This window comes from Prinia subflava, chromosome 4 (genome assembly GCF_021018805.1).
Source record: "Prinia subflava isolate CZ2003 ecotype Zambia chromosome 4, Cam_Psub_1.2, whole genome shotgun sequence".
NCBI lineage: Eukaryota > Metazoa > Chordata > Aves > Passeriformes > Cisticolidae > Prinia > Prinia subflava.
This window is the reverse complement of record NC_086250.1, coordinates 6,336,997-6,360,351: the sequence shown is the minus strand read 5'-3', so window position 1 is coordinate 6,360,351 and position 23,355 is coordinate 6,336,997. Positions and strand designations below refer to the sequence as shown.

The following is a 23,355-nucleotide window of genomic DNA, read 5'->3' as shown; positions in this document are numbered from 1 at the left end:
GAGGTGAAGCACAGAGAATGTTGAGTATAGTGTAGTGTTTTAAGGAAGAAAGTGAGAAGCTTGTATTTCAGAAGAGGGGACAAAGCCAGTAGAGAAATTTGATTCTGTCCTTGCCCTTGTTCTGCCTTTATAACTTATTCTCTACTGAGATGCATTAGAGGTAAAGGAAGAGAGACCTTTCTCTAAGTTAAATATTATTTCAGTATTAGGAGCATTTGCAGGGATAATTATAATTGAGACAAGAAGTTTTGACAGCTTTTCAGCATTTGCTTCATCTCCCTGCCAAGTGTCATGTTTAGTGCCTGAGATTCCCCCTTCTGCCTCTGCCCTGACCTCCTGCACCACAGGAGCAGTGACTGAAAGGCAGCAGTGCTGCTCTGCCTTCAAACCTTCACTTGGCCTGCTTATCACAAGCCTGTGATGCATTTGGCCTCAGAGGACAGGAGAGGTTATTGCAGGAAACAGCCTCTTAGCAGGAAGCCAGGCTCATGTGAGCCCCAGTGGAAAGAGCGTTATTCCTGGCTTAGTTTTATCTTCAAAATTAACATTGTAATTTGTTGTTTGTCTTATCATAGCACTTGTTTTTCCCATGTAAACACATGTGAGAAATCAGGGCGGAATGGCATTGGTTAGCAAGTTGTGCTGCCAGCCCCTTGGTGGGTTTAGTTAGGGTTTGATATCTCTGACCTTCCTTTCATGGCATGTTGCTCATTTTATTTGCAAGGAAGTAGGCAGGTGACAGAGCCCTAGTGATGCAGCTGTCTTGGAGCTTCCTGGAAATCAGCAACCTTTCTCCTTAATCATTATTTCCTCTTGGAGTCCTGGATCTTTGGCTTTTCCAGAATCCAGAATATGTGCTGGAGTTCTGCATATTCTGAGAATGCTGAAATGGACTTCATTACAGCAGAATTCCCCACCTCTGCAAGGATTATTTTTGGCACCAGCACTGTTCTGCTGGGTGCTGCAGGCACTGAACAGAAGGCAGGTGCTGTCCCAGACTGCTTTGGCTCTGCAGTGATGCAGTTCCCCAGCTTCAGAGCAGAGATGGCTGCCCCTTCTCTTATAAAGTCCTCCTTTAAAATATTGTCCTCAGTTTAATTTTTCAGCAACCAGAAGAGGGAAGTGGACATGTTTTAAGAAGTTTAAAACTTTGTAGCAAAAGTGAGCTGAAAATACAAAAAAACAAACTAGGAAAAAATCCCCATGATGTCCAGGAAACAGCTGTCATTTCTGGAAACACGGGAGAGGACAATTCTTGTAAATTTTGATCAAAATGTTAATTAATCAGGATTCATTTATATGAAAATGTCTTATCTGAAATGAGGTCACATCCCCTGACATGTATCATTTGTACAAAAGATTCATCAATTATCAAGGCTTGGTTTATCTGAATAACATTTATATCCCCTGAGTAATCATGGTGTCATACAGGATCTTTGTGCGTGTATTTTTGGATATGAAGTAACACCTACACATTTTATAAGTCTGTGATTATTTATGGAACACATTGCCAAAGGATACTACAATTCTTGGGAAAAGTAGAGAAATTTATGGATGAAAAAATCTATCACAGGCTGTTAAATATAAAAACCAAGATGCAAGCTCAGGGTAGGGAAGCTCATAAACTGCCATCATCAGAAGGATGGATTCACTCAGTGTTTGGCCTGTCCTTGCACTGTGCAGGGCTGGCTGCACTGTCTGCTGCTAGCAAAGGAGACGGGCATTTACAGCCTGTGGTCCAGGTTAGGTGAAGCTGTTCCTTCATCTCGAGTTCCTCTTCCTCCATGTGAGTGAGGCTCATGTGTGCATCTTCACATGTATGCACACACCAGTGTGTAAAACCAGTGTAACAGCAGGAGGGGACCAACAGGGGGTCTGATATGAGGGATCACAGTGGGACAGCTCTGTTGCCACTCTGGTCAGAGAGGGAGCTGAAGGAGCACAGGAGAGAAAGTTCAGTTCAGTTGTCTCCCCTTTAATCCAAAGAAAGGCCTGTCCATTAAGGGTTTTTCACTGGGACAGTGTGCTCCAGCCCCTTGCAAGAACCCAAGTGAATGGCTGAGTCTCAGGGAAAGGTTCTTCCCCAGAGGGTGTGGGGCACTGCCCAGGCTCCCCAGGGAATGGTCACGGCCCCAAGGCTGCCAGAGCTCCGGGAGCGTTTGGACAACGCTCTCAGGGATGCACAGGGTGGGATTGAGGGGTGTCTGTGCAGGGCCAGGGCTTGGACTCAATCATCCTGATGGGTCCTTCCAGCTTAGGTGATTCTGTGAAATCAGCAGCCAAAATTGCAACACACTGTGTTGTTTCCATAAAGCTCTTAATTTTTTTCTGGTTTTTTACTTTTGGACCAATGTGTGTCGAATTCCACAGTTTATTTTTTTCATGGAAGGCCTGGCGTGCTTTCCAGTGAGCTCTGTTGGTTCTTGTTCCTATCAGGTTGTGAATACAATCACTGCAGACTCAGTTCACCCAAAGGTCACTGGTGTTCTGGGTGGGGGCAGTTTGATGAGAAGGAGTTGATGACAGTATCAGGCTCACTCCCACAGGAGCTGACCATTTTGTCCGGGAATCAGCTGAATATTTAAATCTGTGTTTAATGATTAGTTGGAGGCACCCATTTCATACTCCACATTAAGTGCATTGCTGGTTCAGGGCCAGCCTTTCCAACACTGAGCATGCTGAGCTTCTTCAGGAAGGCTTTGTGACCACTAGCACGTGGAGAGGAGCTCTGCATGAAAATTCCTGAAAATTTCAACCACTATGACCTTTTAGCATCAGCCCTTTGGACATGGGATTCCTGCAATGCACATTTTAAAATCTCAAATGCTAATTCCACTGCTTGCTGTCACATTCTTTCCTGCCTGCATTAATTTTGGCAATGTCCTGATCCCCTATGCTACATCTTGATTAAAATTACTCCCAAAGCTGAGAACTGGCAATCGCTGCAGCAAAGTATTTTCCACTAATCTGTTTTCTGCCCTTCTTTTATATGCTAGCAAATGAGGATCCATTCTGGAAGGTATGTGTGGCAAAGTTTGTGTATCAGCAGGTATCGTTCTCATCACTGTGCATTCAGTGCTTGCTTCTGATTATTGTAGTCACTCCAAGGTACCTAATTGCAGTATTCTCTTCTCCCACTTAACTAAATCCTTGATTTCTTAAGCTAGAATTTCAAAGGGATGAACTCTTGGGCTTTCACATGCAAGGCTTGAGTTTAGTCCCTTTGTTGACTCCACTGATTGAGAAATTGCTAGTCCAGATTTATGAGTTTAATGAAAATTTTATAAGAGAAATGAGTAACCATTCCAGTTTGTAAAGATTAAATCTCTTTACATTGCAGTTAAAATTAAGATTCTTTGAGCAGGCAGTTTATAAAGAGGAATATTTTGCAGAGTGATTTTTTTTGACAGGACTGGTTTAGAATTCAAGATACAAGCCTGACTAAAGCCGCCATGAAATTTTTAATTACTGTTCCTAAAAATGAAAACATGCTTTTGGAATTAAAAAACATGAAATTACTATTCTACTTCCTGGAAAGCCAGTGGGAAATTTTTGATTTTTTGTAATGATTCACAAGGCATGAGAGTTTCAAAAGCAGTGTCTCCTTTATTACAGAGAGTAATTAATGTTGCCACCAGATTAGCATAGCAATCTACTACATGACATTGTGGCTTTGTTGATGAGTCTTAGGTCATGTTTTGTATTGCTTCAGACAAAGCACTAATCAGTCTTGTTGGAGAAAGGTTGTCAGAGGCAGTCTGAGCAGAGAACAATCACTGCCAGGGAGACAGAGGCCAGAGGGGTTCAGAGAAGAGGGTGTATAGCCCAAGGCTGTGCTCCAGCCCCCTGTTCCCCAGCTGCCCTTTGGGGCAGGCATGAAACATGGAACTGTGCTTCCCCAGAAGCCTTTTCTTGTTTGCTTCCTTCTGCTTTGGGCAGTTAGGAGAAGTGATGTTAACTCTGATCCAGGACAGAGCCGTGCACGGGGATACATCTGTTGTAGTAACACACTGGCAAAGAAAAAAGTGAAATAATTCCTATGTCACAATCTGGCTGTAATTAGTCAACTCTCTGCTGTGTTTCATTACTTGAGTTTTATGTCTCTGTTTCAATTTATGGCACTTTCTTCTAGCTCATTTGTTGTTTGTATTTGTTGCTATCATGTATCTATTATTTCTGTCTTCTGTGTCTGTCAGGGTCCTTTTGACAATTAGATTTCGTGTTTGAAGGAGCCTGTCTGCTGCAGCAGAGGCTTTGAATGCTGCAGAGAGGGAAGTTCTCAGTGGGTTTGCTTTACCCAGGGCACCCTTCTCTTGCAGAGCGAGATCCATCACGATGAACACTGCACTGCGTGCAAGCGTGGGGTTAACCTGCAGCCCTGTGGCACGTGTCCCAGAGCGTATCACCTCAACTGCTTGGAGCCACCCCTCAAAACTGCCCCCAAAGGCCTCTGGGTCTGCCCAAAGTGCCAACAGAAGGTGAGCTACATGGAGCATGGTATGACAGAAGGGAAAAGGGGAGACACCTCCAATTTGTGTACCCCTGAACAATTCTAACCTATGGTCGTAGCTCAGTGGACTACATTAGATAAAGAAGTACTGAGAGGCTTTTAGTGCAGTTTGCAGTATTCATTTCTGGTCTTTTGCACCATCCTAGAGTTAGAACATACATGGAGGGCTGCAGCTTGCTTGTAATTGCTAAGAATTGTCCTCTTAAAATGCCTCTTCAGTTCCTTCAGCTCCTTTCTTTACAGCAATGCCAGCAGCATTTAGCTAGACAAAGAATGTAAATCTTAGAGGTGAGGAAGGCAGTGTTAGAAGAAGACACTGTTCACCAGTGGATCTGAAAGGTGTGAGGGGAAAACTTCCTTTTCCTTAAATCACGTTTTTTACACACAACTGTTCACCAGAGTTATGTGAGACATGCCAAACTGTCTAGTTGCTGTGAATGATGCTGATTGCACAAGTAAGAAAAACATTATTAAGGCAGTAAAGTGTAGATTCTGTGCCATAGAGTTCCTTGTGCTTACCCTTGAGATCACTTTTATGTTCTGAGACAAGGACCCAAGTTCTGGTCCTGCCAAACTGTAGGGCTGGAGCAAACATTAATGTGTCATTTTGTGGAATCCTAACTATTTATTGTTTCCCGGGCTCACAGGTGTTAAAGAAAGATGACAATGTGCCATGGACTGGAACTCTGGCTATTGTTCACTCCTATGTTACTCACAAAACAGGTAGGGATTAACTCAGCCCTGACAAGGGACTCCCTGCTCACGGCAGGCAGTGCCATTGGAGTCCCCAGCTGAAATACTGCATAGTGTTACAATGCTGCCAGGGCTGCTGGTGTAAGCCACAGGGCCATAAGTGACTGGGCAGAGCAGACCTTTTCTCTCCCCTTCCCCTTGCTCTGCTCCTTTGCCATCTTCTCTCCGTAAGGAAGTTGGGAGTGATCTCTCAGGAACTTCACTCTCTGGAGGAAGCCATCATCAAAGTGGTGCCTTCCCTGGAACAGGGCTGCAAACAGGATTTGGGGCAGAATCATTGTGAGGCAGCCAGGCTAAGCAGAGCCATGTACGTGGGTGTGTAGGACAGTGCCAGGCTATTGTCCCAGACACCACAGCAATGCCAGCTTCCAATTGTTTCACTGTCACGTGATATGGCAGCCACTTGAGTCGTATGCTGTGTGACAGCTGTGCATGGAGAATTATTCTGTTTTAACTCACTGTTGCACTCTTACAATTGGCTGTTTGAGGCATTAGATCATATCTGTAAGGACCTTTCTGGAGGTCTGGCACAGTTATAACTGTGCTTCTCTGCCAGGGTCATAACTATTGCCATTCCAAGGGGCTGGCCTCTTCCTAAATACTGTTCACCTCTTTCTTGGAGACCTCCAGGATCACATGTGCTCTAAGGATGAACTTTAATTCACCTTAAAGGTGCACTGTACCTTCAGGGTTGTCCTCCTGTGTGCTAACCATTGGCACAGGCATAGAACCCAGATCCATTCAGGCTGGAAAAGACCTCCAAGGTTATCGAGTCCCTGTGCCTGATCCCCACCTTGTCACCCAGCCCAGGGCACTGAGTGCCACGTCCAGTTGTTCCACGGACACCTCCAGGGATGGGGACTCCACCACCTCCCTGGGCAGCCCCTGCCAGTGCCCGACCACCCTTCTGGTGAAGAAATGCCTGCAAGCAGAAACTCCAGATTTCTTTGGCTGTACCTGCTGACAAAGGCCAATGAGACCTTAAACTCACCATGCAAAATATCTGCTTCTGCTTTCTGTCCCCAAGTGCACAGTACATCCCTAACCTCTGCATCCTTAATCTTATTGTTCCACAGTCAAAGAAGAAGAGAAGAGAAAGTTATTAAAGAGAAGCAGTGAGCTGAAGAGTGAGCATAGACAGTTAGAAGAAAAAGATCGACTTCTCAACAGTGCAGTGAAGGTAGGACACCTGATGGGGACACAGAGTCTCCTGAAGAGATGTTTATAAAGAATTTAAGCCCAAAAAAGGTATTTTGTGGCTAGAAAATTATTCAAGCTCCCAAGAAATAGATTTTCAAGTGTAAATGTGTTTCCCTCTGAGGAAGTACATGTGCATATTCTTTATGCACAAAAGCAAAGCCACTCTGGCAGGCTGAGGAGGAGAAATCCCTTGAATTCCTGTGGCAAAACACACACAAACAAAACTCCACAAACAGCCATGGCTGCCTTCCTTGTAGCTGCATCCACAGCTCTGAGCTACCCAAGGCACTTCCATCCTCTAGGTGAAAAGTTCAGTCACAGGCGTGTCCTTTGGTGGTTGCTGCTTGTCCATTAGCTCAAACCTCTTGATATTAAGTAGAAATAACCACTTTACTGAATATTGTAGCATCCCTCCATGACTAGACATGGACTGTTTTGTCTCTCCAAAGTAGTTTTAAAGCTAAATGTTGTCTGGAGGTGTCTTCCACACATACTGTGCTACGAGGAGCAGTCTCTGGCTGAACAGGTTGAATTCAAAGCTTAATTCCTGCCCTTCATGGCTGAAGGAACTGTCTGGAGCTACCTCCCTCCTAAGAGGTCGCTGTTAGCTTGCATGGCAGCCTCAATAAATATTAGACACTTCCTTACCCTGGAAAAATCAAAGTGGCAGCTGCAGGAGTAATTGGTCACTGCTTGTTTTACCACTGCAGTTATCCAGGGGAGGCATGGTAAAATATTTATCACGTAAAACAGAGTGGAAGGAAAAGCAATAACTTATTAAAAGACATCACCGTATATTCCCTGTACATGTGTGTAGCACTAATGGAACCACACATCTGTGTAGCAGGCAGGGGAGTGCAGTGGGCTGAGGAATTTGGATAAAAAAAAGCTGTCAGCTCTCAGGTGTGTGTCATGGCTGTCAAAACCAGTAAGATTTCTACCTAAGCAGAATCAGGTTCTTTCAGTGGGGAACACTGTCTTATTTAAATGGTAATATCAGCCAATGATTATATTTATTGGAAATGTATCCACTTGAAAGGAGAAAATAAATTAAGGATGTCCCAGCACAGAGCAATTTCCTTCTGACATTTTAACAGAGATTTATATGAAAAAGAACACTCTTATACACCCCACAGCTGCAATGGTAAAAACAGGACATAATTTCATCTCTCTTAACCAGCCTCTGAGCAGCTCCACACAGTTGCTTTCCAAACAAGTTGATTTCCATGTGAGCATTTCCCAGCTCCCCAGGACTGGAGAATCCCCACCCCTGGGCAGTCTGGACCATAGCCAAAGGGGAGCAATCTGCAGACAAGTGATCAGTGTGGGCAATCCTGGCACACTGGGAGAAAGAAAACAGGGTTCAGGTATTAGAGGCTGCTGTCCCCTTCCATCCTGCAGACAGACTCAGGGTGTGGGTCTGTCCCTCACAGAAGAACGGGGTGCTGGATGCAGCAGTCCATGTCTGGGGAGGGAAAGGAGAATTTCTGACTCTTCCTATCTCTTCTTGGAGAAATGGAGGATTTGGGATGCCTTTTTTTAGCTCCTGCTCTCGTGCCCATTTGCATGGAGGTTTTTATTTCAAGCCATCACAGGGTGCAGTTTGGTCACCCTGAGGGATGAAAGCTTTCCTGTGAGTGCTCTGGTGTAACAGTTGTGTCTTGGAGCAAAGTTTTCTGCCAGAAAAATATTGATATCGTGTTCAGTGAGATTAATGTATCCTCACAGTGCCTATTCCCTGAAATGTGTGGCACATATGAGATGCCCCCTGGTGAGGTTCACCCACCAAGCATTTATAGGGTCCTTTGGTAAGAGGGAGAGGCCTGAGTGCTGCTGCTCCATTTCAGTAACAGCTCCTGCACTCGTGTGCCAGCATCTCTGTGGGGTGCAGAAAGGTTCCTGCCAGGCTGTCTGCAGGATGGAGTCACAAACACTCTCCCAATGCATTTGTCTGGGAAGAACATCGTTCCCTCAGACAGCTGCTGCAATGTGTGCAGCACTGCTGATTCCTCCATTTGTTAAGCTGGTTTTGCTTTCCCCAAAGGAGAACATACTTCATTTGAGCAGAACACGCACCCAAGGCAACAAAGGATGTTCGGAGAGATGTTTGACACCACTTTGAATGGATTCTCAGTCATTCCTCCTCTCTCCCCTTCTCTTTATTTGACAGAAATGCTTAGAGCTAAAAACCAGCCTGATGGCCCAGCAGAAAGGGACTCAGTCATCACTGGAACGTCTCAAAACCCTCATTAGACTGATACAAAACGAGCAGATGATTCAGGTTACCATGACGACCACCACCACCACCTCCCTGCTCTCCATCCCCTGGATCAAACCCTCTGCTGCCTCTGCTGCCATGCACAAAGCCCTGCAGCCATCGCAGGGCAACAACTGACAGGAGTCGGCCGTGGCAGGTCTGAGCAAGGGGCCATGAGAAACTTTATGCACGAGAGCAGAGCAGAGCTGAACCTGGAACGAAGGACAGAGGGAGCAGGCTCGGTTTTGCTGCCCTCAGAGACCTGCAGAGCAGTCAGCCCAGTCTGCAGGTCACTGTGGCAGCAGGTTCTCACAGAGTGGGCTGTGCTGCCGTTTCGTATTTGCCAAGACCTTCAGTGCTTAGGACATTTTGTTTTGTTATGTTGGCCTTAAAGTATTGATGACCGAGGATGAAGAGGAAAAGCGTGGCTGATAGGAAGCAGGAGAGCCTTTTTTGGTGGCAGACAGGCTTTCTGCTCTAAGGGGAGAGGAGTTAGTGAGGTATTAGAGAAGTAGTGGGGCTGAAAGCTGTGTGGGGGGGAATTGGTGAGATAAGCAGTGAGCTGCTTAGCACTTGCCATGGGTTGTTTTCAGAGGAACAGTTTGATTCAGGTGACCTGGAAATGGGGTCCTTGTGACCACAACAGCATCACGGACACTCACAGAGCCTTGGAAACAAAAGATCTTTTTTTTTTCCATATTATTAGACTTGAGAATTGCAGATATTTAAATAAAGAAACTGTATGAAGTTAGCATTTCTAGTAAAATATTGAAGTATTTTCATGCTGATGCTTCTGTATATGCGTTCTGAAATATTTAAAAAATACGACTGTAAAACTCCTTTTGCAGGTCCTTTTTACTTATTTTGCTATCAGTGTATTTTTCTCATGGAGTTTTTGTGCAAGGTTTAGCATCAACCATAAGAGTGGATAACTTTGACAGTATGGGTTTCATTTTTAAAGAGATTATTTTGTGCGTTTCTGTCTTTTTGTTAATTTTGGATTCTTTTTTAAAGAAAAAAAAGCAAATAAATATTCTGGGGTTTGTTTTTTGTCAGTACAGATAATATGCCAAAAAAAGATAACTTTACATTTTTGTACTGCATTTTTATTGTTAAAGATATTTAACATGATTTTTTTTTGTTTCGTTTGGTTGGGGTTTGTTTGTTTGTTTGAGTTTGGGTTTTTATTGGGTTTTTTTTGGTAGAAATATCTGCTGAAATGGTACAGGAAAAAAAAAACTGCCTCAAGGGATTGTTTCTCAAACTGGAGACTCGAACTCAAGACTTCTAAGGGGGGGGACAGGGCATGGAGAATGAAAAGGGTTTGGAGGATTTGCTTTTTGGCAACTTGACTCCTTTTTAACATTTTGTTGGATTTTAGCATATTTGGGAGGTGTTCAGCATTAGCCTGAGAACATCCCAGTGCACCTGCCTGTTTTACTTGCTGGTCTTCCTGACGCTGAAGGTTGTGCCTGGCGCGGGCTGTCCCCTGCGGCTGCCGTTTCTCTGTCACACTGTCCCTGTCCTCACGAGTTCTCCATCTTAGCACAGCAGGAACTTCTGGAAAGCCACCAGAGCAGGACACAAGGTCAGTCTCTCACATCAGCGTATCACACGGTGCCGAATAGCCTTTTCTGTTTTTTAATTTGAAAAAATAAACATGTGAGGGACTGGCTTTTTCTGTTGCCCATCACTAGGCAGCGCGTGGTCCCTTCAACCATTTTCACAACTCCGGGAGAAACTGTGCAGTACTATACAAATCTATTTTAATACACAACACTCGATTGAACAAGATTTTTATATTCTTTTATTGATGAACAAAATGAACTAAGTAAAACACAGTTGTTATACATTGGTTAATGTATGCAATTATGCATTCTGAGTGGCTTGCAATGTAGATGTTTTCAGGTTTCATGATTTTTTTTTCCTTCTCGGACAAATTTAAAAAAAAAAAGGAAAAGTGTGGAAGGTTGAATATGTGAAGAATTTCTGAAGAACTGTCTTCAACTGTTAAAAGTAGTTATTTTGAAAAGGGGGCTGTCCAGTGGATAGTGTGCATAGAAAAAAAAAAAGTGTTTGTCTTAAATATGCCAATGTAGTTTTACTTCTTTATGATGCATTAAACTTGACTGACAATTTCCTGGCATTGTTGTGGTGGTCTCTGCTGCCGAGGGTCACACATGGCCAGCCCAGGGCCTGTGCAGGGACCCCTCCCTGGCCTGGCTCTCCCTGGGGCAAGAGAAATGACTTGAAGAACAGGAGTGTTGATTTCTCCACCCCTGTGTTCCTTTTTCTAACTTGAGTGCTGCAAGAATGAGTACAGGGCTTTCTGCTTGCTTTCTGCCAGAAGGTGGCCTCTTCCTTGAGGCCTCTGTGTCTCCCAGGCAGAGGCACCTGTCCAGTCCTGTGCTTGGCTTCCCACCTCTTGGAATAATTGCCAATCCTCCACACCCCTGGGCTTTGCTTTCATACCTGCACTCTGAGGTGCTCTTCAAATGTGTGGTGACTACCACACATTTGTGGGTGGCTGGTTTCTGGTTGGTGGAAGGGATGGAACTTCTTCCCAATAAAATTAATCAAATTAAAGCAAAACACTGTCACCGCTGCACAAAGCCTGCCACAGTGGCTAGTGCTTATGCAGAGCAGAAACAGGGTTGGGGTTTTCTTGTCAGAGGTAAAGGAAAGGGTATTTTTTTGTCTGGGAGTGTGTTGCCTTGTCTTCACCTCCTGGCAGTTTTAGTGTTTAATTTCAGGCTGCAATAGGCAAGGGAGCTCAGCACTGCCCTCCTGCTTCCTCTACAGCTCAGCTGCCCCCTCCTCTCTCCCAGCCACATGGAAGGCAGGCTCATTTTTCCTCCCATTGCTTCCAGTATTAGAACAACTCTCCCCCACGCCAGAAAACTCCCCAAATTGTATGTCAGCATCATCATCATCATCTGTTTGCCACCTTTAAACTCAGTGCTGTGCTAACAGAAAGGAGCCATTTACAGAGCTCTGCATGCTGCCTTAATAATTAATGCAGTTGCAAGAGAGTGCAGCCTTTAATCTTTGATAGTATTTTAAATGGAGGTTTTGGTGGAGATTTGCAGGAGTCACGCCAGGCTCTGTGTTCCTTGCTGTGTTATGGGCATTGTCTTTGAAAAGAATCAGGAGCTGCAGGGTTCCCAGCCTCCCCTCCCAACTGAAAGTTATTTTTACAGCTATGCCACACTTCACAGCTTCAGGGCTCTTCATTTTACCCTGACAGACTGGTTTCTGTGCACAGGACCTTTTCACGTGCCCTAAGTTATCTTGCAGAGGATCTGCTCTGCAAACAGCCATCTGAATGAAGCGCATCGTCTCCGAGCCTGTCGGTTTTGTATTTGCACCTCTCCAAATGTAATTTCACCAATTCTTCCTGCCCACTGTCTCTTGTCTCGCAGAAGTGAGAGGAAAAGGAACGCTTCTCTGTGTTGGAAAGTAACACAGAGCAATGCCAGAAAGAGCATTTTTTGTGTCAGGATCTCAGCTGTTTCAAGGTTTCATATCCTTTGGAGGGAGAGGCCACTAGAACCTGAGTGCTCAGAAGTCAGGAAGCGAAGTCAAGACCACTGAATTTTTTTTAGTATTTAGTTTACAATCACAGCAGCAATTTTTGTGAGATATTGCAAGGTGATTTCATAACAACGTCAGCCCAGCAATCAGCTTCTCTCATGGCAGACTTCTGTGCAAGGATGGCAACACAGACTACAGCAGCTGCATCAGGAGTTCATTCCTCATGCCAAGCCCTTCTCCAGCAGTTTGATGGCCTATTAAGATCACTTAAACTTTAAGAAGAATGCATTATAAACTGATACGTACTTTTTGTTCTGTGTTCTGCGTGTCATCTGTAGCTGGAAAGGAAGTAATTACGCTGAAATGAGTGGCAATAGCCACATCAGATAAAACTCTACTCACTTTAATCAGGTTTTTCCAACTGCAGCCTATTTTGCTTAGAAAATGAAGCCTGGCTTCTAAGATCAATCACTAGCGACTGACTGATGCAAACAAAAAATGCCAGACTTCCCTGCTGTAAGGCACTTTTAAGTTCACCATGGTGAAGATCATTAAAGCAAGAGTTGGGATTTTTTCCCTCCCTTAAAAAACAAACAAAAACTAAATTCTCATGACAGGAAAAAATACTACAAAGCATACACAAGCTTACTATAATACATTCTAGCCAAGGAGAAGGAAAAACAACAAAAAAGATGCCACTGCCCTTTGAAGTTCTTGTTTGCATTTGCGCTGGCAAATTGCAGATGATTCTTTGCTGTTTAAATGTGGCAGAAATACTGCACTCCAACCTTTGAGCAGTTCACTTTTGCATTTCACCTTTGGGTTTAAAATGCTGCAATAAATCACCTTTCCCCCCAACATTCCTGCTAGAAACACAGCTGATGGCAGTCCAGTTGCAGTTGACGCTCATCCAGTTGCCAAGGTGGCCACTGGTTGCTTCTACCCCAGCTGCCCTTCCCCTCTCCCTGTCCTGAGGGGCTCCAGAGCCTCATCCAGCCAGAGTTGTGTGGAAGAGAGAGACACAACCAGCCAAGTGAAGGCTGTGCAAATTCATCTGGGTTGAGACTGGATTTGACATCAGCCATCTGGTGAAAGTGGCTTGGCACAGAGTGGCTGTAAAGCTGCTGGTTGGCAACAGCTGAACATGAGCCCAGGTGTGCCCAGGTGGGCAAGAAGCCAAAGACACCTGGCCTGGATCAGGAATAATGTGTCCAGCAGGACCAGAGCAGTGACTGTCCCCTGTGCTGGGCACTGCTGAGGCCACTCCTTGAGTGCAGTGTCCAGTTCTGAGCCCCCCACGACGAGGCAGACACTGAAGGGCTGGAGCACATCCAGAGAAGGAATCGCTGCTAGGGAAGGGTCTGGAGCACAGGAGAAGATGAGGGATCTGAGGAGGCTTAGCCTGGAAAAAAAGAGGCTCAAGGGGAACCTTCTTGCTCTCTACAATTCCCAGCGAGGTGGGGGTCAGGCTTTGCTCCTAGGAAACAAGTGACAGCATCTCTGAAAATATTTAAAAGACTTGTAAATGTGGCGCTTGAGGACATGGCATTTCTAAGTTAGTTATTGGACTCAAAGTTCTTTTCCAACCTAAATAGTTCTCCCTCTGCTGTGTGCCCTGGGTGTTTGGGGCTGCCCCCGTGTGCTGGGTCAGAGGGTCACTTTCTTTGAGTTAATGTTACTCTGGGTGTGTCTGTCACCTGTTTCATTTGAGTGGGCTCAGGCTGGAGCCAGCACTGCCCTGCTGGGTGGCTGCCAGGTGTCTGCCCTGTGCTGGAGTGGTAACTAAAAACTGCAGCCTAATGAAGAACTGAAAGGCACATGTAAAGGACTCAAACATGAACTAATGATGAAACAAAAAAAAAACCACATCAAAGCTTTTAATTTTACTCTAAGTACTTTGCTCTCACTCTCAGAAATTCTTATCAAAGACAGGCAGATGTCACTGCCTCCAGGGGTCTCAACTCAGAGCTCCCTGATTTGAATTTACTCCCCACATTTGTTTTCAACACCACAGACCAACGACGTAATAGTAGCAGCAGGTTTTGCTGTGGCAAAGCCACACAGAGAAACTGAACAGCACTGCAGAGCTGAGTAAGGCTTTAGCACCTATTAAGTGCTGTACACTTGTAAATGCAAATAAATCCCTGCATAAATGCCACCAAGGTTCTGCATACTGGTAAGATGAATTACTATCAGGTAACACAAGCATTTATTTCCATGGTAAAATACTAACACAAACCCTTATGGGCTCTGTATTAGGCAAGAAAGGGTTTACAAAGTTTATAAATAAACTGTGCTCTGAGTCACACCAAGCCATGGGGTGGGCACAACTCTTGTGGAGCTCAGTCTGTGTGAGTCTCCCTTCCCTCCAGATGAAGGTGGGGACTGCTGGGCTTTCACGAGAGGTGCTTTGCCTGGTTTTCTTTATCACCTCATCTTTATCACATCAAATTGCTTTCCTCAGTCAAAAGCTCACTTAATGAGGGACACGAGTAATTAGTTCATTGGAAATAGCATTGCAAGGGCCAGCTGGGAGCAGGGCAGGGTGCACAGGGTGGTGGGACTCCCTCCCATCACAGCTGCAAGGAGCAGGGATGAAGCATTTAATTAAGGCTATTGTGCTCTTACCTTTTGGAAGGTGAGGTGCTGGCAGTAACTCTCCCTCACCTTCTTCCCCCATGATCCAACACCCCCATGGGCCCTCCAAAAGTGACAGTGTTGGCAAACCTACACTTTCCACAGCTGGGAATACACACTAGTCAGGAAACAAAAGGGGGGAATGTGTGATTGTACCATCAGTTCCATTAAAAGTTCAACTTACTACCTAAGTACACACTGATCATGCGAATAAAATATCGGGAGCTTTTCCATTATTAGTCTGCTCATGGGTGGATGAATATATTAAAGTTAATAAGGCTCTGCGAGATTCTGTGATGAATGCTGCTCGAGGACTGCAGCACACCCAGACAGATCATCTGCACACACGTAAGTGACATCCATTTATGGAACTTTTTTTGTAAGAACTGCAAAGGGCCCCCTCGGTTAATGACATTGTTCAATCTTCTTTCGTTTCTTCACAGATTCAGGATAGAAAAGTATTCCCCTTCCCTTTTGGTGCTTGTTGCTAGAGGTGTCCTGATAATGAGACTAATCTTGGGACCAATTTTCAATTCCTAGCTCAGTAAACTAAACAGCTCAGTAAACTAAAATGCTTAGGCAATTTATTCTCTATATATTGTCAGCTAGGTAACACTTGATTTCTCATTTCATGGCTGCATTTTATTGTTTTCAACTGAAATCCAGCATGTGTGTTTTCAACAGATTATCTCCATAATCACTTTCTTTTTGCTATGGAAATGATCTGAAAATTGTTCTTTGATACGAGAGAAGAGTTCACAAGGCCACACTGTACAAAAGCTTGAATCGTGCAATTATCATTTGTAAAGAGAAACTGTTATCAAAGTAACTGCAGGGGACACCTCCAGGACTCCTCTTAGAGTCAGGAAATTTGAAACATATATTTCTCTAACATGAATTTCACTCCAAACCCTCCTGAATAATTCATGTGAGCTGATTTAATGCCTTAGTTAAGTCTGGCACTCAGGACAGAGATCGGGGGGATTCTGCCAGAAATGCAGAATTTCACCAATTCCTCAAGGGCTGGGGACAGAGCTGGGGTCTCATCACCAGGGATTTGTAGCCAGGTACCTTTAGTTTGGGAGAGTCCATTCCCCGTGATCAGCAGCCTGTAGGGAAAGGCTGGGGTGGAGGTGAGTCCCTCCCCAGGCTGCCTGCTGGGGTAGCAAGGCAAAGGGGAGCAGGAGCCCCAGCCCTGCTGCACCGCATTCCTACAACCAGGGAGATGCTTTCCATGTAGGGATGGGGGTTCAGTTCACCTCTGGACTTCTAAGGGAGAAGCACCAGAGCCTTCTGTGCTCCCTCACTGTGGTTGGCTCAGTGCCAGCACACGGGCACCCATTGGATCTTTGGAATGTTTCTCAAAACCTGTGGCTGTTTCTATTGGGCAGCAAGCAAAATTGTCCCTCCTTGATCGTTGTATACATAAAAGGAGCACAGAAGTGTTCTGGGTTTTTGTGGTGTCTCAGCAGGTGCTAGAGGTTTCTCTGCACTGTGCACGGCTTTTGTTGTTTTGTTTTTGTATTGTTTGTTATTTTCTCTTCTATTAAAACATTTGCTTTACAAAACACACCTGAAGAGCCATCTCACAAATCTCCTTAAGCCATTTCTGAGGAGTTGCAGGCCAGCCCTCCCAGCTCGATACATCTTTGTGGGGCTCATTTCAGGCTGGCCTCAGGTAAGATTGTGTCACATCCCCCCTCACTCTGTCCCCAGCACAGCCAATGGCAGAACCAGAGCTTCTGGTCTTCCTAAGCAGCACCAAATGACCCTTACTAACAGGTGTTACCTGTTCTTTGAAAAGGTACCTTGACAGGAAAGGCACCATTTTGTTCTTCATTCACTAAATGAGAGGAGCTATAAATCACTAGGAAATGCTAGTTTACAAAGTACTAAGAGGAATAATGGAGTTTAGCATGTGACCAATACTGAAAGAGGGAGTCTGGTTTTAACCATCACCTCAAGTGTCCACAGACAGGCAAATCAGCTGAAGGGATGCTTGCAGCTTGTACTTGTTCTTTGTAAAAGTGAAGGGGTCAGAGACAACTGTGTTCTGACAACTGCAGCTGGCAAATTGCTGTTGTCTCCAAACCTAGGATGAGTGGGAAAACTCAATCTATGTGGGAGCCCCTACCTGCCTCTGGGGACGTTTTGAGCAAAGCTGACTTCCATGCACTCAGGATTTCAACCCACAGGGCTCTGCTCTGTTACTGTGCTAAAGATGTCCAGGACTCCCATTCCCATCACACAACACAGCCTGCAGACCAAAAGCCCTTTGGTGTTGCTGGATTTTAAAGAAAGGACATGAGGAAATGGAAAACAACCCTTTGATAGGCCTTACCAGTATTTAATCCCAAAGAACTCTTCTAATGCCAGGTGTTCCTGTATTTTTTTTACAGACAGTGAAATGAACGTGTATGTATTTTGACCAAAGTTAGAGGGTGGTAAAATACTGTGGTTTTGTTAATTCCCAGAGCCAAATTCCTCCCCTATCAAAACAGGATGCTGATGTACAGAATCAAGCTGCTGAGCAATGCTGAGTGTAACTATGTCTGAGTTTCAATACAACAAAGCCTGGAGGCTCTCACACAGATGTAAAGCTGGTAAGTTGCAATATGAAATGATGATAGTTTTGTCCTTGGCAATTTCATTTTGCTGAACTGCAACAGTCCTGAATTCTTGTTAATTATTCTCTGTGTAATGTGCCATATTTTATATTTAAATGGGAGCCATAGGTGGTTATTACTTACAGATATTCAAAAGCCACATGTTGTCTTTATGACACTTGAGGAATAGGAGAAAACATGCAGCTGTGCCATCAGAAGTTGGTCCTAACTCATCTTGTTCTAAAGCCTCCATTTTTCAAATTTTAATCACTGCCAAATGCTATAGATGACACCTACTGGGCAAATGGAGGCCTGGCACACCCAGCATTTCACAGCCTCCTGAATATTATTTCAGGTTATTTCCTGAGACAGGAACAAATCCTCTTCACCCTCTGCAACAAGATTTTGTTGCACTCTTCACACAGGCTGGGAATTTCCAGCTGCCAATTGGAAGGACAGAAGCACAAATCCTCAACTCACCTGTGGGATAAAGAGTGGCTGTGCTGGCAGAGGAGAAGGTCCTCCTGAGACTATTTTATTGCAATCTAAATATTCCCTGTTTCATTTGCTCTGTACAGAAGCAGGAGGGCTAGAGCAATAGGGAAAACACCACTTACCTTTTTAACATTGGCTAATTATCTTTTGCTCTACAGGCAACTATGATGATAACTTGTTTAACACATGCCATTGCCTGTGTTAAACAATGAAACAGTAGGTTGTTAGAGTTCAGCAAACACAAGCAATATTCACAGCATATTCAGAAAGAAAACACTGAAATTTCTCCCTTTATGCTGGCTAATTATTCACATTGGGACTAATAACAGATTTTCAATGTGTAAAAATGATATTAGGTATATTATCCAAGTTGTTGTTCTTACTGCTTTCTAAAGAAATTTGAGATTTCTACCAACTCAGTCTGCAAAAACAATGCAGTCCAAACACTGGAGGTACTCAAGGTTAGTCTATATTCTGTATTATGCACTCACCAATAAAATTCCATCAATTAAAATTCCAAGATTTTAGAGGAAAACTCCAACAATTTAGAGGATTGTTGTTCCTCATTTGAACTTACAACAAAAATGTTTTGACAAATTTTGCATGTGCAGCTATAGTGATATATATTCCAAATATCTAATATAGTGTGCCTATATTAGATATTTGGAAGCATAATTAGTCAGTTGTCTGCACAATTCAAATTACACAGGAAACATTTTATTCTTAATAGTACTCGTGAACCTGATGTGCCACAATTGCCCACATCTCTTTGTGTAGAAGAAGATACTTAAGTATATGGAAAAATAGTTCAAAAACATTCATATCTTAAAAATTGATTCCACCTTTATTAACTTAATAGGGTAATTAGGGTCATTCCTAATAAATTTTTATTCAAATAAAAAGTAGAAAAAACATAAAAAACAAAAGGAAGATGTACATTCAGGAGTGGTTCAGAAATTACCTCTGCCCTTGCAGAAAATAATGTCACAGAATAAAGTCTCCAGATCCCCAAAGAAAGGACAGACTGGCATGCTGTGTCATGGGCTTTTTTAACAGATCAGTTTTTGTCAGCTGCTCAAGTTTAATAAGGGGATTCACTTTGATCTATTGGTCTTTGAATGTTCATATTCTCCCCATGTGATGGCAATATACAGGGCACCAGTCTTCTCCCAGCATCTTTGGTATTTGGAAAGATATAGAAACTTTACTCTGTGTTGATTTTTTTTATCACAGGAGAGCCCTAAACATAAAGGTCCCATCCAAGAGACCTTTCCCTCAGGCAGCCTTATTCCACTTTCCCTTCTGAGAGCGTTAAGGTAAGACCTCACCAGGCACTGTTCTGGAGTTGAATATATTGGTGTAGAAATCTATCAGCAGTTCAGTGAAGAGATTCACAGGCACCAGAGCACTCAGGGAGGCGGCTCCTTGCGGGGGCCGGATCAGATTCAGACCGAACACACAGGCCAGGCTGGATGCTGTCATTCTGTTGTAGATGCTCTCCTGTGAAACCTGGCAACACACAGGCATGAATGCAGACAGGAGACAAGACACAAGACATGATCCTATACTGAGGAGGAACCAATGAAGGCAGTAGAGCCATGGGTACAGCACTGGTTTCTTAACCTCAGGGCTGACAAGGTAGCCTAGAGCTCCCAGAGGAGTGAAGCAGCCACTACACCACCTAATGAACTTAAACTGCTAAATACAGAGGATAGAAACAGCCAATTGTTGCTGTGTTTTAAAAATACAGCATCATTATCTCTTTGGTTTCTCAATCACAATGCTGAAAGGAACTCTGCAAAACACTTTCGAAAGAAAATTACTAGATATTAAAACACCCCCACCAACTGACTGAAATTCAAGTTTCTACTACCCACTGTCAGCTACTTTGCAAATGTGCCACCTTCTTCTATCTGCTCTGTGAGGCTTAGTCATCTGATCCTGCCCAAGGTGCCCCAGCTACCCCCAAGCTTTACTGTAGGTAATTACACTTTTCAATTGGACAAATAGCTGAGACAAAACAATAATTCAGAGCAATTTATTACAGCTTGCATTTGGTTTGAAATTTGCTCCTTTGGTTGCAGAAGCACAGCTCACGGGCCCCAAACCTTGTCCATTTTCTAGGTGGTCCAGGTTTGACAATTTGAATTCAGCAAGTTTTTGCAATGGTTCTTTCAGGGAAGTCATCCATCCTTCCCCCACATCAGGCATGATTGCAGGGACAGAACTCAGCAGCAGGTAGAGAAAGCCTCTAGGGATTCTCCTGCTTCTTTAGCCTCAGACTGTCATGAAAAAATACAACTAGAGTTTCCTACTAAATGTTTTTTTTGCTTCAGCATTGGGTACCTGTAGCTGTCAGAGTGCTTTGCCAATTAATCTTCTTTGCAAGGAGACTTCTTTGAGCCCTCTAAGTTTGCATGTGCATTGACAAATGTACTCCACTGCCAGTGCAACACGAGCACTTCTGCACACTCCTCTCTCCTGTAATCAGCTGAGCAAGCACACACACGCTTCACAGGCAGCAGCTCTTTGTTTTTCCTCTTGCTCCTGGTTGCCCATTTCTGCCTCAGTCCACTCCAGCTTGAAGAAGACCCTGCAAATCCTTCCCTAGCAGCCACATGGACTGCAAGGTAGGGATGGGCTGGCTGATTCATACCTTTCACCACTGGGCTCATTACTGGCAAAATCACTACTAATCTACAGTTAAAGAGCTTGGACCTTTTGAAATTCAAATCTGTTACTGTGTACAAGTTGTGCTGTCTTGCTGTAGCACTCTTGGACTAGAAGGAAGCAAGGTGCTTGAGACTGCAGAGAAAATGGGGATATTTTTTCTTCTTTCACAAGCCTTTTTCAAACTTGGAGTGTTCAAAACCTGTATCTAGTGATTACAATTCACCCCACTTCAGGAAATTGCTACAAGTACCTCTTGCACTACTCAAAACTCAGCTCATGGAAGAATTAAATTGCCTTTTATATATACGGCAGAAGGTTGATGCTTGCAGGTAAAAACTAAGATTATTGTTAAAGCATGAATTGTGGAGGCTTGTGCAGCACACCAGTCTGCAATGAATAGAAATCTCTAGCTCAGAGAATGTTTCATGTTCCCTTGACCTTTCCAAATGCAAATATTCCCTGAGACATTAAGGAAGAAAACTATGGATCAGCAAAAATTGCAGATGTGAGCACTAGTATCACTTGATGCTGTGCTTGACATAATAAGGCCTACTCAAAAATAATGTTATATTCTGTTGCCCAATTATAGAAAATAGTGTGTGGTACTTTTGCACACCTCATTAACACATCAAGTGCTCAGCTCTAAGAAGTGCATTAAGATGATGCATCTATTACTGGAACAAAGTCACACGTTTCATAACATTGAGGAGAGACATCAGTTGCTAAAATAATAGTAAATGACATGAAGATTTCCTTGCTAGCTTTAAAGTTCAGCTAGGCAAAAGTAAATGAACATGTGGCTATTATAGCAACAGCTGATTGTATTGATGTGTTTATCCTTTAATCTTGCTTTTTGTTAGTATTTTGACAGAAAAAGGGATTAAATGCCCTTGTTTCTGAAACACACTGTTGGCTAAAATATGGCCAACATGACTGTAGCCCAAGAGGAGCTACTGAGGGCCAATTTCCTCACTAGTGAAAATCAGCATCATTCCCAGACATGACTGCTGTGGTGGCTCTTAGGGCTTTTGAAGGAGAGATCACTTGCTTTAGGTGCCAGCTACACCATGACCCTTATTTTAGGCACCTAAAATAAATGAAAACTGGTCTGAAAAAGGCAATGCAGTGGATAAGGTAGGAGGGAGGGAAATGCACAGCCCTGTGACTGTCCTTTTCTGCACTGCCAAGCTGTGCCACAAGGCTGAATGTGGAACTATTCAGAGCTGATGTTTCCCAAACCCTCACCCTCATGGGTTTTCCAGAAATCAGTTAAAAGAAATCAGCAAATCAAAAAAGTAGGACAGAAGACTTGTGACTTAATTTATTCTGAAACATAAAAAAAATTCCTTGCAAAATCCTCGCATTCTAAATTTTTCATTTAACACTAGTAATGAATGGCTATTTTAAGCAGGAAAATGCTATTTTAAAGATTTAATATGAGATATTTTTCTGGTGGTTGTTCTAAAACTTAATAATATTATATAATTTTCTAAAATAACACTAATTTACTTGATGTTTTAGTTGCCCAAGATCTATACTACAGGAAAAACCAGTGATTTCACCTATGTTTTCTCCAGCACCTAATATTATACAACCACTATTTTCATGCTTTTCTTCACTCCAAAATAGGGGAAAAAAACCCCAAAAAACAAAATTTTAAAAAACCAAATGTTGTGAATGTGAAGTGGAAGAACAGGACTTGTGCCTGCACAGTTAATTTCAATGTGCACAGTAGTTTTCATGACATCTAAAGAATTTCATGGCAAAGGGATGAGCTGAGCACTGATTCGTACCCCAGCTGGAGGGTTCTGTACCCAAATTTGGTTTAGGGAAGTAAATCTTAAGTACTGCACTACCACTTCACCAGACTATTTAAACTATTCTGTTTTTCCTTCTGTGGAGATGTTAGATTTTGAATTTACAAGAGCAGATTTAGAAATTTTGAGAATTTAGAGAATTTTGCCCATACTCACCATGTGGAGAAAGCACATCAGATATTTCAGAACAACATAGTTGTGGTCAGGGAGTCCTTGAATGATTTGTTTGCATCTGGTGACTCGTAAACAGCTCTCCACACCTGCAATGTCAAGGTCATTCTTAACTCTGAAGCATCACAATATTACCAAGAAATAATACCTTATTTATTTCTGCTGGAATTACTTTATAACCATCTCTGAAACTGAACCCAAGATTCAGCTCTACTAACCACGACCACTGTGATAGTGAGGGCTACTCCTTTGAATGCCTCTGTCATATTTTGTATTATCATATATCTGGCTAAGGCTAAGGCAGATGCCCAGAGTATTTTCTCAATGCAGCAAAAATAACAGCCAAAATAATTTTTTTTCTATACAGAAAAGGTCTTGATTTGAATCTCATTTTCTCTCCATGCACTGAATTGAGACATCTACTTTTCATTCTGTGATTTTATTCTTGCTGAGACATAGTCCTGCTCAAAATGCTATTTTGGTAATCTGCTAACTGAAAAAACCCACTTTTGTCACTCTGCAAGAAATTCTTTTGTCTTGGCAAAATTTTTATGAGATGGACATCTGAGTGGCTGAGAATTTTCTAGAGGTGAACCTAAGTAGGTTCATTTCTACAGATGGGCAAAACCAGAACTGGACCCCAAATTTCTACCATCCTCTAGGCTGTCCAGGTGAGGATTACACTGCCACTCACATTTCAAA

The 23,355-nt window shown here is 43.4% G+C and overlaps 2 protein-coding genes across 3 annotated transcripts in view; one reads left to right on the top strand and one right to left on the bottom strand.

Annotated features, from left to right (window-relative positions):
- PHF21B (PHD finger protein 21B) overlaps positions 1-18,210 on the top strand; it is a 153,194-nt gene extending 134,984 nt beyond the window's left edge. Inside the window, exons 10-14 of the mRNA XM_063395272.1 lie at positions 2,997-3,019; positions 4,320-4,478; positions 5,158-5,233; positions 6,340-6,443; positions 8,634-18,210. Coding sequence (XP_063251342.1) covers positions 2,997-3,019; positions 4,320-4,478; positions 5,158-5,233; positions 6,340-6,443; positions 8,634-8,858 — 587 coding nt within the window. The 3' untranslated portion in view covers positions 8,859-18,210. The remainder of the gene's footprint in view (positions 1-2,996; positions 3,020-4,319; positions 4,479-5,157; positions 5,234-6,339; positions 6,444-8,633) is intronic.
- A 614-nt stretch (positions 18,211-18,824) lies between these two features.
- Positions 18,825-23,355, bottom strand: part of ARHGAP8 (Rho GTPase activating protein 8) — a 57,452-nt gene continuing 52,921 nt past the window's right edge. The window contains exons 13-14 of one of the 2 annotated variants that reach the window (XM_063395275.1): positions 22,639-22,742; positions 18,825-19,501 (exon numbers count right to left, since the gene is read on the bottom strand). In XM_063395275.1, the coding sequence (XP_063251345.1) occupies positions 19,304-19,501; positions 22,639-22,742 (302 nt within the window). In that variant the 3' untranslated portion in view covers positions 18,825-19,303. The remainder of the gene's footprint in view (positions 19,502-22,638; positions 22,743-23,355) is intronic. The other variant, XM_063395274.1, reaches the window with a different exon arrangement.